The following is a 15,468-nucleotide window of genomic DNA, read 5'->3' as shown; positions in this document are numbered from 1 at the left end:
GCACACACACAAAAAAACACACCTCGGATGGCAGCAAAGAATTTTATTTATCTCTTTTTCCCCCCCTTGTCTGGATTTTTGCAGCTCAGATCCAGAAGCTTTAATCACGAGACTGTTCTACTCTGTGGTTTCCGCAAACTTACTTTTTGTTTCGGTATTTATTTTTGTGTTGCTTTTTTATTATGAAATAAATTATTGACATATCAAGTAATGTGGGTGCCTGTCCCATGAGGCCTATGATGTCCGTCTGTCTGTGTGCGTGCGTGTGTGTGTGTGTGTGTCCAGTCTATTTTCATTTGACACCCTCTTCCCCCACCATGTTAATTTATTGCTGTAAATTTGAAGCTGCAACCGTTGTGGCTTTTTGGTAACCTTTCCAATAAAGCATCTTCTGGTTTCAGATTGGATCTTGTCTGTCATCAGAGTCTTTGATAGCCAGGTGGCATACAAGTATTTATTATTATTATTATTATTATTATTATTATTATTATTATTATTATTATTATTATTATTATTATTATTATTATTATTATTTATTATTTATTATTATTATTTATTTTTATTATTATTATTATTTATTATTTATTATTATTATTTATTTTTATTATTATTTATTATTATTTTATTATTATTATTATTATTATTATTATTATTATTATTATTATTATTATTATTATTATTATTATTATTATATTTCAAAGCTCTATCTAGTACAGGGCTTTCCAAACTTGGCAACTTTTAAGACTTGTGGGCTTAAAAGCTCCCAGAATTCCAGAAAGATAGCCCACAAAGTTGGAGTTTGGAGACCCTGATCTAGTACAGTGGTTCTTTTTTCTAACTTGGCAGATTTTAAGAGGACTGGACTCCCAATTCCCAGCATTCCCCTGCCAGCATGCTTTATGATGGGTGGACCTCATGGTAGCAGGGGAATGCTGGGAGTTGAAGTCCACACCTTCTTAAGGTTGCCCAGATCTAGTAGTAATCTGCAGCTTATAACCCTCTCTGGAGGAGAGTGACACAGAGGGAGCAATTTAATATAATTTTGCAGGTAGCAATAAGTGTCACATTACTGTGTGCCAATAAAAAGGGTATCATGGGGTGATTATCAAACTCTGGTCAACATCAAGGCAACCATTTGCAGAAGGGAAGGAAAAAACAGGGATTGATGCGGATGCTGAGAATTTTGCTGTCTGTCAGAAGATGAAAGGCAGCCACAAATTCTGGGTTGTGCAAAACAAATCTTAAGATTACAAAAGACAAGAGAAACATGACATACCTTACATCAGGAATGCTGAATTACAAATAAGAAGAGCTGCATGCCAACTGCAGCCTAGACCAAAGTTTTTCATTGCTATTTTGCATTTGACAGCCATTAAAATCCTCTACTTTATTACATCAACGATGTGATACTTTTTTTTTGTTTTCAATTGTGAACTATAGCACCAATAATTAACCATGGGCCATCCCAGATTCAATCCAGCCAAAACTCTTGGAATACTCACAAAGTAAATTTGTCGGCGTTAGACAGCACTGGGAAAAAGTATTACAAATATTTTTATAATTATTATTTTTTTTGAAATGTACAGATTGACACGCAATTCATAACCATCACACACAGGACCCTCCAGATAGGAAGAAGCGCCTTATATCAACACATTCACACTTTCAACGTAACGCAACACCTCTTCTTCCACGATGAAGCCACAACTCCTCTGACATCCAAGGTGCATTCTATGATCAGAAGCTTTGACGGCCTCAATGCAACTTCATCAAGGAATCTGGCGCTATTAATTCCTCACCCTGCTGCAGCTCCTCGTGTTGGAAAGAAGAAACGTCCTTTTATTTCTCTGGGGCTCTGAGCTATTATTGTATTCCCATCCCGGTGGATTGGATCCACAAACAAACAAACCAAAAAAGAATGATAATGGGAATCTAGTTCCAATGGGATTCAGCTGCAATTGCTGAATGAAAATGTTGTCGATTCCATCCAATTTTATCCCTTCCTACGTTGCCTTGTTCCGTCTCTGCCAATAATCAGTATTATCGCCAGGCATTGGGAATGGGAGGACCTGTGTCCATTGAGAAATTCTGTTTTCCTCAGGCTGCACCAGGACCAACAATAAGTGCATCCTGGGTGTTTCTGCCACTCACCACAACACCACATAGGAAGGGGTAGATCCAGCTGTATTTAGGAAGTCAACCCAATATCTGGGGATCTTCCCTCAATAGCCCACTGAGAACAAGAATGAGACGCTTCTGTTGCTTCGTTCAACAATGTGGTCTGATTCGGTTGGCAGCTGCCGGTCTGCAGCAAGGTGAGAAGACCTGGAAAACAACAAGTTCTCCACTTCACAAGCGGCCTCTTCACAACTCCTCGTCGGAGACGATGAGCATCCGTTTCTCAAGATTCCTCCTCTTCTTGCTCTGCGAGGCCTCCACCGGAGGACTCACGTGGCCGTTCTGTCCAAGCCCCCCTTCCGTCTCCTGCATGGATTGCTGCGTGTATTGTTGGTAGGTCGGGGAGAAATTGTGGATGGCATCTTGGACAATATCTTGAGGACTCATCGTTTCCTTCAGCCCGCTGGAGATGCTTTGCAACGGGGCCACGCCTGCTAGAAGAAAAAGGGAAGAGACCAGAAGAGAATCAATGGACGAGCAGATGCTTTTTTTTTTCAAGCAGGCCCCTAAGAAGTCAGTTCACCTGCACAAACCAGCCTGCCGGGAAGGTGGAACCCAATATTGGCTGAAGGCACCAGGGAAAATAAAAATAAATTTGCCTTGAGGATTTTCAGCAGGTTGGTTTCTCCTGCTGAAGTGTCTTTTCTACCACATCTCCCAATGACTTGAAAATTTCACATTTCTCTTGGGTTTGTTTGGAGCTGAACTCAGCTGGAGAGGTGGCCTAGGGTCCATGGCTACTATTTCTCATCGTGCTGAAATATCCCTAATTACATCTTCCAGAACGGAACGAGCCTCAAAAGAGAACTACCCACTTTAACGGTTCTGTAGGAAGCTAAGGAGGCCCTTGGCCGTTGGGGAGAGCATCTAATGATGGAAGCAGGCCATTCCCACCTCCATCCTTTGGCTGTCTCCCCCCCCCAAATAAGTTAGAACATACTCCCAACTTTGTTCGTTTACCTGCTTTATCTTCTATTTGAGAAGAAACTGGGAGGAAATGTTTTTTTTAATCAAGTCTGAGAAACAGAAGGGAGATAAACACAGAATTCTTGCTTATCGGCCCTAGGAAAAGAAGACACCCGCTTACCTTTCTGCTTGGTCGTCCCTTCCTTTCCCTGCCTACCTTCCGTATAACTAAAGGAGCAGTTCTCTTGAAGCAAGTTACCTGTGGTGCTTTCCTTTTTCTCCTGGTACACCTGGCAGGTGAAAGCGTAACGGAGAGCGATGGAAGCAAACAGCATCTCGATACAGATGATGAAGTTCTGGTAGCCGGCTGCAACGGTGCCAGCTCCCACTGCCTTCCCGTCAATGATCTGAACTTCTGGGATGACCCCACATTTCTCCAAGATGGCCAGGAGCACCCCTGCAAAATAGGAATGGTTGCAAAAACATCAGCAAAGGCTCTCAAGTAGATTTTTCACAGGTCCAGGAAACGTCTGAAGGAACCTACGTAATTGTCCCATACCCGAATTCCTCCGAATTACAAGATCCCATCGAGACTTGGGTTTTATATATATATATATATGAGTCCTATTAGAACAAGCCAACATTTTTTGCAAGCTCATACTTCATTTAATATTTATTTTCCAAGGGATAGAGACTTCTCAAGGCTTTCTGTCCTGCATGTCTGGGTCTTCCAAAATTTGGAGCTCATCTAGATCATTTGCATTGCTACAAATGAATTAACTCTCAATTGAAATACCAACTAGAGGGAGTTAAATTTGTTCAACTTTTCTTTTTCCCTTCAACCATGGGAGGAGCATCTTCTCTCTCTCCCTGTGAAATGATAGCCAAAACACGTTATATTGACAAGAGCGGTATTTCTCAACCTTAGCCATGTTAAGAATGGGTGGACTTCAACTCCCAGAATTGCTGGGGGATTCTGGGAGTTGAAGTCCACCCCTCTGAACATGGCTAAGGTTGAGAAACACTGGAGTTGGTCCAGGAGGGTGAATGGATTAATAGAGAACTGAAGTTTCCTATTTCAGGCCCTCCCCACCCAAGACAGGAAGTAGAGTGACTCGCCTTGCCAAAAGGAGAGGAAGATGACCGCCTTGATGGTAAGAAACTTCAGGACTGGCTCAAAAGGCCTCAGGAAGTCCATGGTGGCGAAGTAGAAGAGGAAGAGGGCGTAGAGGGCCAGGCTGACCGAGAAGTTGTTGATGATGGTGATGTAGAGATATCCACTGTGGATGCTGGGAAGCAGAACATTCAAACAGGCAGAATTCCTTGTTAGGGACCATTCCCTTTCCAAGCCCATCACAGTTTACCCCTCTTCCTCCCCGCCCCCTTCATTCTCACTTGAAATCACCATCGTGGTACTTCCCAAATGCTTGGAGAATGATGGTGAGGATGGCCATGACCGGCTTGATGATGCAGAACTGCAGGGTGGCCTAGAAGGAAGCGAAGAAACGGCTCCGTTGAAACCACCCAGCTTCTGTGCCTCTGTTGTCACCTAATCCCATCATCCGGACCTCACATTTTGGGTCCAATCTAGGATGGACAATCTGAGTTTCCCCCCACAAACGCTCCAATCTACCACGGCTTCCACAAATGCCCCCATCACCCATGGCTGTCGCTAGGAGTGATGAAAGCTGGTTGGGTGTCCAGCAACCAGGAAAGCAACCAGATTCTCCCTGCTAAGATCTCATTTCCACAGTCTTGAGTGTCTTTTTTGCAACAACTGTCTCCAATTTCCATCTATGCCTATAAAGGCAGGAGAAACGGAAATATTTCACAGTACAGACAACGGGAACCTGCAAGATTTTGCCTGGGAAAAATGAACTGAAACTGAAACAAGTTTTGAGGGGGAATAAAGATAATGGCTTCCCTGGAAGTACCATGGATGATGGAGAACTGATCAGCTGTAGCTCTATTCTATGAGATGCTCCTCACCTGTTTGCAGAACCGAAGGAACCCAATGGAGTAAGATATCCCTCGGAGACAGCAAGTTCCGTAGAGACAACTAGAACTAAGAAAAACCGGAGTCATAAATCAGCCCAAGCGTGGGACCTTAAGACTATATGTGGAGTGTGAAATACTCCCAATTGTAAGCAAGAGATAGATACACCTCAGTGATGGTCAACTTACACAATGGGCTTTCCTCGGATTTCCGCCATGATGGTACTTTCTCCTCCAAGATATTCAAAGCAGAGGCTCAGGAAGCTGTAAATCACAAATGCTGCAAAAAAGGGGGGGAGGGGAGAGATTATTTGGTAGATGTTCATCCCACCTTTATTACTTGATAAGTAACTCAAGACAGCAAAACATACAGTATAATCCTCCTTCCTCTTTTCCCCATAACAACTCTGTAAGATGGGCTCAGCTGAGAGAGGGACTGGCCCAAAGTCACCCAGCTGGCTTTCATGTCTAAGGTGGGACTAGAACTCACGGCCTCCTGGTTTCCAGACTAGCTCCTTAACCCCCACACCAAACTGGCTGTCAAACATACACAGAGCTCAATCAGATGGCAGAAATTGTGACCAATTCACCAGATTTTAAATATGGCGGCCTTTCCTCCATGCATGTCCCTACAAATAGGCTGTCCTTCCTGGCCACACTCTGGAGGAAGGATTGCATAGAATGTTGCCTTTGAACTTGGACCCTTCGGCTCAGTTTATGGCCGATTGCCTGTCTCCACGCCCGCGTATCTGGGATATACTAAGTGCTCCAGGGATAGCCGTGAATCCCAGCTCACCTTCGTAGCAGTCCCGCACTGAGTCAAAGTAAACATAGTACTGATGGCTGCCGATTAGCAGGAGGCTGAGCCAGGAGTCGAAGGCATAAATGGGGATGATAAAGAGAATCCGGATGATGTAACGCTGCTCGTTGGGAATGGTGTAGTTTTTCAGGTGCAGGTAGATCTGAGAGAAGAGGAAGAAGGGAAGACACACAACACAGGATCAGATGCAGCGTTTCCAGGGAGAAAAACACAGCCAGTAAGGATCAATGTGCTGTAGCTAGACCATCTTAAGACCAACCAAAAAGAGTTTTGGGAGCAAGGGGACACAAATATCACACATATTTGCTTGCGTGGCCTTCATCCTGGCATTAATCCCAAAGGTGCTTTTTCAAGAGGCAACTGGGCTTTCTGATATTCTTTGAAGACGTTTCGCTTCTCATCCAAGAAGCTTCTTCAGCTCTGACTGGATGGTGGGAAACGGAAGGATTTATATTCCTTACAGACAGCTGGTCATTTGCATCCTTTTAGAGGGCTGTTGAGGCCACTTGGAGGTTTATCTGTATCCTCAGGATCACCTGAGTAGTGCAAATGGTTCTTGTAGTCTGCAGTCATATTTCCTCTGGAAATCCGTCCATGCTCCCACTTCGTTCGAAGGGTTTTCATCCCAAATTGGACAGCTAAACATCTGTAGAGATTCTCAGCCATCCAATGCATGAGCTGAAGCAGAGCAGAAGGAGCTGCTTGGATGAGAAGCGAAACGTCTTCAAAGGAAAACCGGAAAGTCCAGTTGCCTCTTGAAAAAGCACCTTTGGCACAACCATGACCTGGATGACTACGAATCTCCATAGACACAACCTGGCATTAGGTGAAGCTTCAGGTCTCCCAAAGCAGCCAGGGGAAATCTGGCCTTCCAAAGATGCTTCAACCAGCACCGTCGGTGGTGCAATACTAGTTCTATGACTTCCTTCTTCTAAAGGGGAAACCACAAGTGAACAAGCAGCCAGCAACGATAAGAAGGTTAGATCTTGCCAGGGGGGTGATGGACACAACTTCCATCATTTTTCTATAAAATATCAGAACTGAAAAGCAATAGAATGCCCTAGGCTATTACTGGCAGGCCTATGAAGACCATCTCCAGAGAAATCCCTACTAAACTCGGAAGGCCAAGCTGCCTTGGTGAGTCAAAAACCCTGTGGAATATGATGTCCTCTCCCTTCCCCAGGAAAAAGACTACATGAAAAGCCACAAAACCATCAAAACGGGATCTCTCTTTCCAAATTGAAAACACTTTTCCCTTCTCTTTCTAAGCAAAACTAAATTAAGCCTCTTAAGATAGAAACAATACCACCGTTCAAGTCTTGCCTGGCCACTACAAGCTACAGAGAAGTTCTACACCGATATAGCCTGGTCTGATGGCATAGAGAAGCAAGATTCCACCTAACCTGATCAAACAGCCATGGCTTTTGATAATATTTCCCCAAATTGATGCCTTGAAGGTGTGGACTTCCCCCTCTTCCCATCTTACACAGCCACCTGGAAAGATGGAGTCCCAACAGGGCTGGGCAGCGCTACCACCCACCTGGTGGAAAGTAAGGATCAGGGCCGTCCAGACAAAGAGTCCTGAGATGGCTTTTGCTGTGGACGTGGTCAAAAAGAGGGTTTGGATCTCCTGGGAGTGATTCTGGTCAGCCCTTAGTTGGGAACCATCCTCCACAATTAAATGGCTGGAGACCATCGGTGGCGAGAAGAAATGGGCCAAGGTAGCAACCATGCTGGAGGTCAGGAGCGTTTCTGGGGCTGGAGAAGACCAGTTGGCGTGTATTGTCGTATTCATCTGCTGGAGAGGGAGAGGGAGCAAAGGTGAATGTATTAGGGAGGAGCACCACGTGAGGAAAACTGCCCTGATTGGGAGGAAAGATCAAGGTGAATTGCTGAAGAGAAGCCAGATTATTCATCACCTCCTTGTACATTCTTCTGTCAGGCTCAAGAGATCAGGAACAGGAGTTGAGTTCTTGATGGCTGCTCAATAACTCCAAACTGATGATGTGTTTTACCCCGCCCTTGGGCCCATCCTGCTCATTTCCTACATCCTCTTTTTCATCTATTTTGACCCCACCTGCTAGTGTCCTCTTCCTTCTCCAAGGAGTTCCATGGGGCAGTTCCAACCTAGAGTAGGCTGGTCCAAAAGAGATTCAACCAGCAAACTTCGCCAGCAAAAGAGAATTGGAAATCTGGATGGCTTTGCTCATATTGCAAATTTCTTGGCTTTGAGTTACAGAAACAGATAGCCCTCACGATTGCAGAAGTAACAGCTGGAAGCTTAAAATTATCCCATCATAAAAAATAAAAAAAAACTGTGTCTGGCAAAGATTTGAAGATATCTTTATCTTGTTAGAATACTTTGCCCATCTGATTATATTTGCTTTAGTTGAAACGCTCCTATTTGAACAGACTGCTGCATCCTGTTTTTCTCGCTATGGTGAAAGCTTTCACATACCTACCTTGAAGACTCTGAGCAAAACACAGCAAATATTTTACACACAACCTACTGTAGCTGCCAATGATGCAGCTGCTTTAAAGAGCCACAGACAAGGGCTCCAAAGCGTTTGCAGAGCCTTAATAGTACACTCTGTGTTTTAAATTAGAAAGTCACGTATTGCTCAAAAGTTTAGTAATTGCTGTTATATTTCCCAACTGCTGGGGGTTAAAAAAAAAGGGGGGGGGAACCTTCTGTTCCTCTGAGTTTCGACAGAATAGAAACTACAATTTCTTGGTTTTTTTTGACTTGATTATAGCCATTCTTTCAACTCTGCCCCTCTCATTTCTCTTCTTAGTGCCGGGAACGCTTTGTTTGCAAACTCCAAGCAAGGCAAAACAATTACGTGTCCAAGCTTCCCGAACTAAATGGGTGTGGAGTTTTGTCCGGGATATTCTGGACGTCTCTCTCCTAGCATCAAACTAATAATATACTTGTATTTTTAGGGAGCGTGTTCAGAGACCGCCCCCCCCAGGTTGTCACGTTTCCCTCTTTAGCTACCCATTCCTTACATTTCTCCCGCCTTCTATTCTAGGCCTTGAGACACACATATACACTCCATTTTTCTTTTCCAAGAAAGGCACTCATTACAAACATAACTTTATGATAGGCAAGCAACTAAGGATAAAGACCAACTGCCCCATTTTTATTAATCTTTGCTTAGTTGAGCTGTAGGAAATTCTGCCTCCCCGTCTTAGCTGGCCAATGACATCAGCCCCCCATACAGACATTCTGTAAATCTGAATAAACCTTTTCACAAGGGACTTGGGGTTACCACGCCACCTGCTTTTTCAGCCCAAACAGCCCCAAAGTATCATTCCTTCTCCCCAAACCTAATTTTTCTAACCTTTTCCACTGTCAACTGTCCCTACCTTTCACTTTTGGGAAGCATTAGAATAGAATTACTTTTTATAACAATTCTGCAAGAAAAGCAACTCGTTCACTGCAATCTTGGCACAGATCTAGAAAGAAGTTGCACCATCATAACATTTCCCCCCATCCAGTGACTGTGCTATAAATCTGGAAAGATTTGTGTGACTAAAACGAAGTCTTTTGAAAAGAAAAGGACACTCTGCAAAAAGATATTCCCTTGGAAAAACCTCTCCCTAATTTTCTTCTTCTCATTGCAAGGATGGCAAATTTACTTCTGAAAAGACGCATCAGTACTACTATTTTAAGTCACCTGCCCCCATTTTAAAGACTTCTATTAAAAATAATTACATTTTTAATAAAGGGGCAAGGGCAACTTTTTTAATTAAAAAGTTGCCCATTTCCCTACAGCGTAAGAATGATGAACAGATCAAGGTGTTAAGAGCCAATTACAGCGTATCTGTAATTAAGAAATGCTTCGGTTAAGATTCATTTATTCATCCTAGAATCTAAAAGATAAAAGGAGCTCAACTCAAGGCAGGAAACAATTAAAACACCCCAGTCCAGCTTCTGTCTGAATTATTACTATAAAGATGGACCAGCCCATGACTGAATAAGGGGCTATTTATTTAACCTGGTGACATCACCACTACTCAAATCTCTTCATAGTTTCTTCTTTAATTAAGATTATCATAATAAACAATACAAATGAAGATAAAGATGGAAGGAGAAAGAGAGAAAGAAAAGTTTAGAATAAAGGAGGGGGAAAAAAGCATTGACTTCTAACTTTTTTTTCCAGTGCAGTAAAGTACAAAATAAAATTACAGCTTCAACTTTTCACTTTTACATATTTTGTATTTCTATACCAACATATTAATCAGCAAATCCTAGTCAAGATTTTTTTTTTTTGTGTCTCAAGTACAAATTTCAAAGCGATTTCCAGGTCGAAACAAAAGTAGATAGATTTTCTCTGATTAAAACAATTCCTTTTGGCATCTCTACTAACCATCTTTTTTTTTTTTAAATTTCCATCGTTTTTTTTTTAAATTTAATTCCCAACATTTAATTTGGCTTCAATGCAAGTGACATTATGAGCCTAGAAAACTTACCATTTTCAAACGATGAAAGGAATTGCTTGCCTAAAAAAGAGAGAGACTTATTCTGGGCCAGTTGAAATGTCCACCACCTCCCCTGCTTACAACCTTATCCTTCGCTTTGCCAATTAACCAAGTTTTTAGATGTTCCGTTACCTATTCGATGGATCCAGGCTTCTAGCGTTCTTTTCAAACCAAAGGACGGGTTGATAAATTCCCACTCTCTTGAGCTTTCCAGACACACAAATCTATGTTATGAATCCACCAGCTTTATTTATGCCCTGTTCAGCTGTTGGGAGAAGACACTCTGGGGCAGGATGTATTCTTACTCACCCCCCTGTGGTAGACGATGCAAGCAGTTCAGTGGTCTTATGCTTACAAGTACACCAGAGCTTAAAAATACACCTCTCCCTACTCCTAGGAGGAGGGAAAGAGAAGCAGAGGGTGGAAGGACCTGAGGAGCAACTCCAGCTGATGGGTGGGAGGTTGATTGGTTGGTTGAGCGGTTCCTCAACCAGAAGCTCTGAGCAAACCCCGGTAACCACACACAACATTGGACGATGCAATGAGGTTATGCAGATTCTCCAGCCCTCAGCTGACCACCAGTGTCGTTCCCAGGCTCAGCTGTCCTGTTGAATCAACCCTTGGGACTCTTTTCTCTGACGGTTGGGAGAGCCGGCCAAGGAAGGCGCTTTGGAGCAAGGTACACGCTGGTACTATCACAACATCAAACATTAACCAGAAAGTCAAGCTAGTAGGCAGGGAAAGGAAGTTGCCAAGGACCTAGAGAGCATTCCCTTCTTCCTTGTTTGCTTTCCAAGAACACAAGTCCTACCAGAGACCCAAAAGCTACTTTTAAAAGAATAAATAACCCAAAGAGACCCGCACTAGAAGAAGTGGATGGAGAATGTTCTACGAAAAAAAAATTAGTTTTGAAAGACCCAGAAGATTCTCTGCCTTTTCTGCTATTAAAAAGGATCTGTTCCCCTGAATCCCCAGTTTTGGGGTGGCAGGAGGTTCTAGACCAGACCAAGAAACCTAACTGGATAAAGAGAACTATTGAATTTACCTGGAAGAAACAGAGACAATTCTTTTAACGTGCATCTCCGGGGATACTTTGGAAGATAAAATGGTCCAGCAAGCTTTGGACTAGCTCAAAACAGCCTCTACAAGCTTCCCTGTAATGTTCCTTAATCACAACCGGGCACCGACACACTCACTCGCAGCCGCCTTGCTTACCCACGGTGCCATTTGGGGCCGTAAGCCGAGGACTTCCTGTATTCTGGACGTTATTTGTGCCGCCGAGGTAGCCGTGCCGCCTGTGCCAAGGTGGGGACGAACATCGGAAGGGTGTGCATCGCTCACCTCGGCTCCTGTGGGCCCACCGAACCTGTTGTGTGGCTTTTTGCCAAGGTGTGTGGCTCTGTAAAAGAGCCTGCTCAGCCTAGGAAGCCGCTTCTCACCTACTACTCTCAGCCGGATTCTGGCCCCCGTGAGCAAAGCAGGTGGGGCTGAGCTCCACCCAGGGCCTCTGTTTATTCGGAGCGATGGGCTGAGCTCCCGTGGCTCACTGGCCAAACAAGCCAGCTCAGATGAACTTGCTTTAGCCTGAGGCAGGGCTGGTGTTTCAGCACCTCCTTGCTTAATCAGCAGCAAGCAAACGCTTCAAAGGTTTTGTGCGGGGCGGGCAAGGGGACTAGCCTCTTGGAGCCCTTATCGCAGAATTCCGTAGGCTGATATAAAATCCCTCCTTCCCGTTGGCTCGGATGGGCTCTGTGGTTTTCTTGGATCAGCAGCAGCGCCAATATAATTTGCAGGGACTGTTGCTAGGAATCTGTATTTCCCACCCTAGATACCAGGAGACGGTGAGTTCTAGTCCTGCCTTAGGCAACGAAGCCAGCTGGATGGTCTTAGACCAATCACCAGGAGACTGTGAGTTCTAGTCCTGCCTTAGGCAATGAAGCCAGCTAGATGGTCTTCGGACAATCACTAGGAGACTGTGAGTTCTAGTCCTGCCTTAGGCAATGAAGCCAGCTAGATGGTCTTCGGACAATCACCAGGAGACTGTGAGTTCTAGTCCTGCCTTAGGCAATGAAGCCAGCTAGATGGTCTTAGACCAATCACCAGGAGACTGTGAGTTCTAGACCTGCCTTAGACATGAAATCCAGCTGGGTGACTTTGGGCCAGTCTCTGTCAGCCCACCTCATCTCACAGGGTTGTTGTTGTGGAGAAAATAGGAGGAGGCTGTGTTTGATAAGTTTGCTGCCTTGAGTTATTTCTAAAAATAATAAGGATGGGATACAAACAAGCAAAATTCTAAAATATTCTAGAGGCCTCCCATTCGAGTGCTAACTCAGTCCAATCTGGCTTGACTTCTAAAATCAAACAGATGCCTGCTAAGCTCCAGATTTCAGGCCCCTTCCTCTTTAATTACACCACTACACAAACATTTAGGACTCCTTTGATGGATTTCAAATTAAACTTAACACAGAGAGCCATGCAGATAAGGAGAATTTGCAGCATGATCTCCAACCTTTACACAGGTTGTACCATCTTTACACAGAAGTAACTGCTATCAATTCCCATTGGGCTTACGCTCAGGTAAGGGCAACCGAAGGTGCATGTAATTTTCTGTTTGATTTAATTTTCCAAAGCCTTTCTGTGGAACTTCAAAGCAATGTTGTGTTTGTTTGTTTTTTTCATTTGACCGTTTCAGAATTAAATCTACAGGAATGCAGAGGTGGACAGACATCACTTAATATAAATATTTGCTCTTGTGTCCAGAGGGCACAGAATCAGAAGTCTGAGTTTAGAATATTGGGATTCTGTTTAATGCCATAATAATCCTCAGTACTTGTTTGGGACATACCTTATCAAATGCAGAGGAATTTACTTTACTCAAGTCTATTGTGTGAAGGCAGACAGTGGGATTATTTTATCTTTCCATCTGATCTGCTGCTAGGTTCATTCCATAGGGCATTTTTTAATTGTAAAAACAGGGCTAGCGTCCTTAACGCCACATTCTCATGTATGTCTACATCATGGTAGTGGGTTTTTTTTAAATTTCTTTGATACAGCCAGCCTCTCTCAAATAAGTGACTCAGGGCAACCCACCTAACAAAAAGAATTGAGTTAAAAATGGAATGCAAAGCCTGGCCGCTGTTTATTTTGCCATCTGAGATTTGAAAGCTGCAACCCTTTGTGACTTGGTCCACGGACTGGACTGTGCTACAAAACCATAGGTCTGAATCAGGTGTGAACCCAATCTATAAACTGAATTGAGCTCAGCTGGATGGGCGACCTCTACCTGAGTCTTCTACCTGTCCAAATTCAAGTCCTCGGCTTTGCAGATTGTGAAGAATAATGCTTTGAAAAAAAAATACTATGCAAGGAATATTTTTTTTAAAAAAAAAAGTATCGCGCCTTGTTTGCCCTCTTGATAGCAAGATAGGCAGTTTAAAATTTTTAATAAATCTATCCTCCTGTCTGTCTGTCTGTCTATGCCTCATCTAACTATATCTGTCTGTCTGTCAATATCTGTCTGTCTGTCTGTCTGTCTGTCTGTCTATGCATTATCTATGTCTGTCTGTCTGTCTGTCTGTCTGTCTGTCTGTATCTATCTATCTATCGTCGTCTATCTATCTATCTATCTATCTATCTATCTATCTATCTATCTATCTATCTATCTATCTATCTATCTATCTATCTATCTATCTATCTATCTATCTATCTATCTATCTATCTATCTATCTATCTCAGTTTTCTCTCTTCCTTAAAAGAGCCTGCAGTTCTTATGGCCTCATTCTGTCCTCCCTGTTAAAGAAGACTCCTTTCTCTTCATGGTCAACGCCCACACTCCGGTAATAAATCAGATAAACTAAAAATAACAAAGTCCTTTAAAACTTTCAAACCTTGGGAAATCGGAACACAGATTAGCTTACCTCGGCGCTGGAGTTCTCTTTCCCTTCCTGGTTCTGAAAAGCAGACAAGGGTGCTGTGAGTCTTCCCTAAGTGGGCGAATTTACTCTACATTTCCTACGCGGTTGCTTCCCAGACCGATAAAAATTCGATTTAAGGTTCTTGTTCGTCTGACCCAACCCGACGCCAACTTCGCCCCGTTGTCCGGCTTCGCTCCCTCCACCCACCCGGACGTCCCGAGTTCGCCCCTCAGGCTCTTCCCCGTCCCAAGCCAAGCCTGGAACTCACCTGCCCAGCATCCCGAAGCCGGCCGGCGAGGGGTACGAACGCTGCGCCCCCCCGATTCCTCTTCTTCCCAGGGGGAACCCCGAGATTGGCGCCGGGAAAGGCAGCCGGGAAGTTTGCGCGAGCTCCTCCTCTGCTTTCCCCGGGCCGGAGCGCCTCGCAACGCCAACTTCTCTCCCTTCTGCTCCCTGCCCCCCCTTTGCCTACCTGCGCCACCTGCCCGATCTCCGGCCCAGGAAGCGCCCGTTCCACCTGGGGCGCCGCCCGGCCGCTTCCTCTTGGCTTTCTCAGCCGGCTGCCCGGCAGCACCTTCCCCGGAGACTCCTCCTCTTCCCTCTCCCTGCCCAGCTCAGTCGGGTGGGGAGGCGGCCAGGCTTCCCTTACCGCCCCTTCGCCGCTGCCCCCCCTCCACTCCGGGCACTGGGACTCGTGCCAGGCGATCTCTGACCGGGCGGGGAGGATTTGCGCATCTCCCCTCTGTGGCTCAGCGCTAAGACAGGCACGGGCGCTTTGGAGAACTTTCCCCGGGTGTGAATCCAACCCATCTCGTTTGCAAGCTTCAGTTCGTGCTCAGAATAACAGAGTTGGAGGGGAGCCCACCCCCGTGGAGCGGGGGGCTGGCCTGGCCTCTCCCCTCTGTGTGTGTGTGTGTGTGTATGTGTATAATTATAAAAATATAATAAAAAAAAAAAAAAAAAAAACATCCCCTACCTGCCTCCAACTCCAAGACAGGCACGGAGCTTTGCCTGGGTTATCCACGCCATAGTTGTGCTTAGTTGTCACCACAAACAGCTTCGTCTGCCCACCAGTTAAGAAGGACCTTGGAGGTCTTCTAGTCCAACCCCGTTGGAGCAGGAGATCGTATCTGATTCCGAACAAATGGCTATGTCCAATCTCTCTCTCTC

The 15,468-nt window shown here is 44.6% G+C and overlaps 1 protein-coding gene across 16 annotated transcripts; it reads right to left on the bottom strand.

The window, feature by feature from the left end:
- Positions 1-1,543: 1,543 nt before the first annotated feature.
- On the bottom strand, positions 1,544-14,888 carry TMEM184A (transmembrane protein 184A). 16 transcript variants are annotated; one of them, XM_087942235.1, is made up of 10 exons: positions 14,567-14,888; positions 14,302-14,334; positions 7,440-7,697; positions 5,876-6,041; positions 5,269-5,359; positions 5,074-5,149; positions 4,480-4,571; positions 4,204-4,373; positions 3,344-3,541; positions 1,544-2,609 (listed from the first exon to the last, which is right to left on the bottom strand). In XM_087942235.1, the coding sequence occupies exons 3-10, from the start codon at positions 7,692-7,694 to the stop codon at positions 2,365-2,367; spliced, it is 1,293 nt and encodes a 430-aa protein (XP_087798361.1). In that variant the 5' UTR covers positions 7,695-7,697; positions 14,302-14,334; positions 14,567-14,888; the 3' UTR covers positions 1,544-2,364. The 16 variants fall into 16 exon arrangements, with proteins under 16 accessions (XP_087798361.1, XP_087798363.1, XP_087798362.1 ...); XM_087942237.1 differs by having other exon boundaries at positions 7,440-7,694; XM_087942236.1 differs by having other exon boundaries at positions 14,771-14,888.
- Between the last annotated feature and the right edge of the window lie 580 nt (positions 14,889-15,468).

Source organism: Notechis scutatus, chromosome 12, assembly GCF_049901735.1.
Source record: "Notechis scutatus isolate UNSWTSFEM ecotype Mainland chromosome 12, rNotScu1.2, whole genome shotgun sequence".
NCBI classification, from domain to species: domain Eukaryota; kingdom Metazoa; phylum Chordata; class Lepidosauria; order Squamata; family Elapidae; genus Notechis; species Notechis scutatus.
Note: the sequence above shows the minus strand (reverse complement) of the source record. Positions and strands in the feature narration are given on the sequence as shown.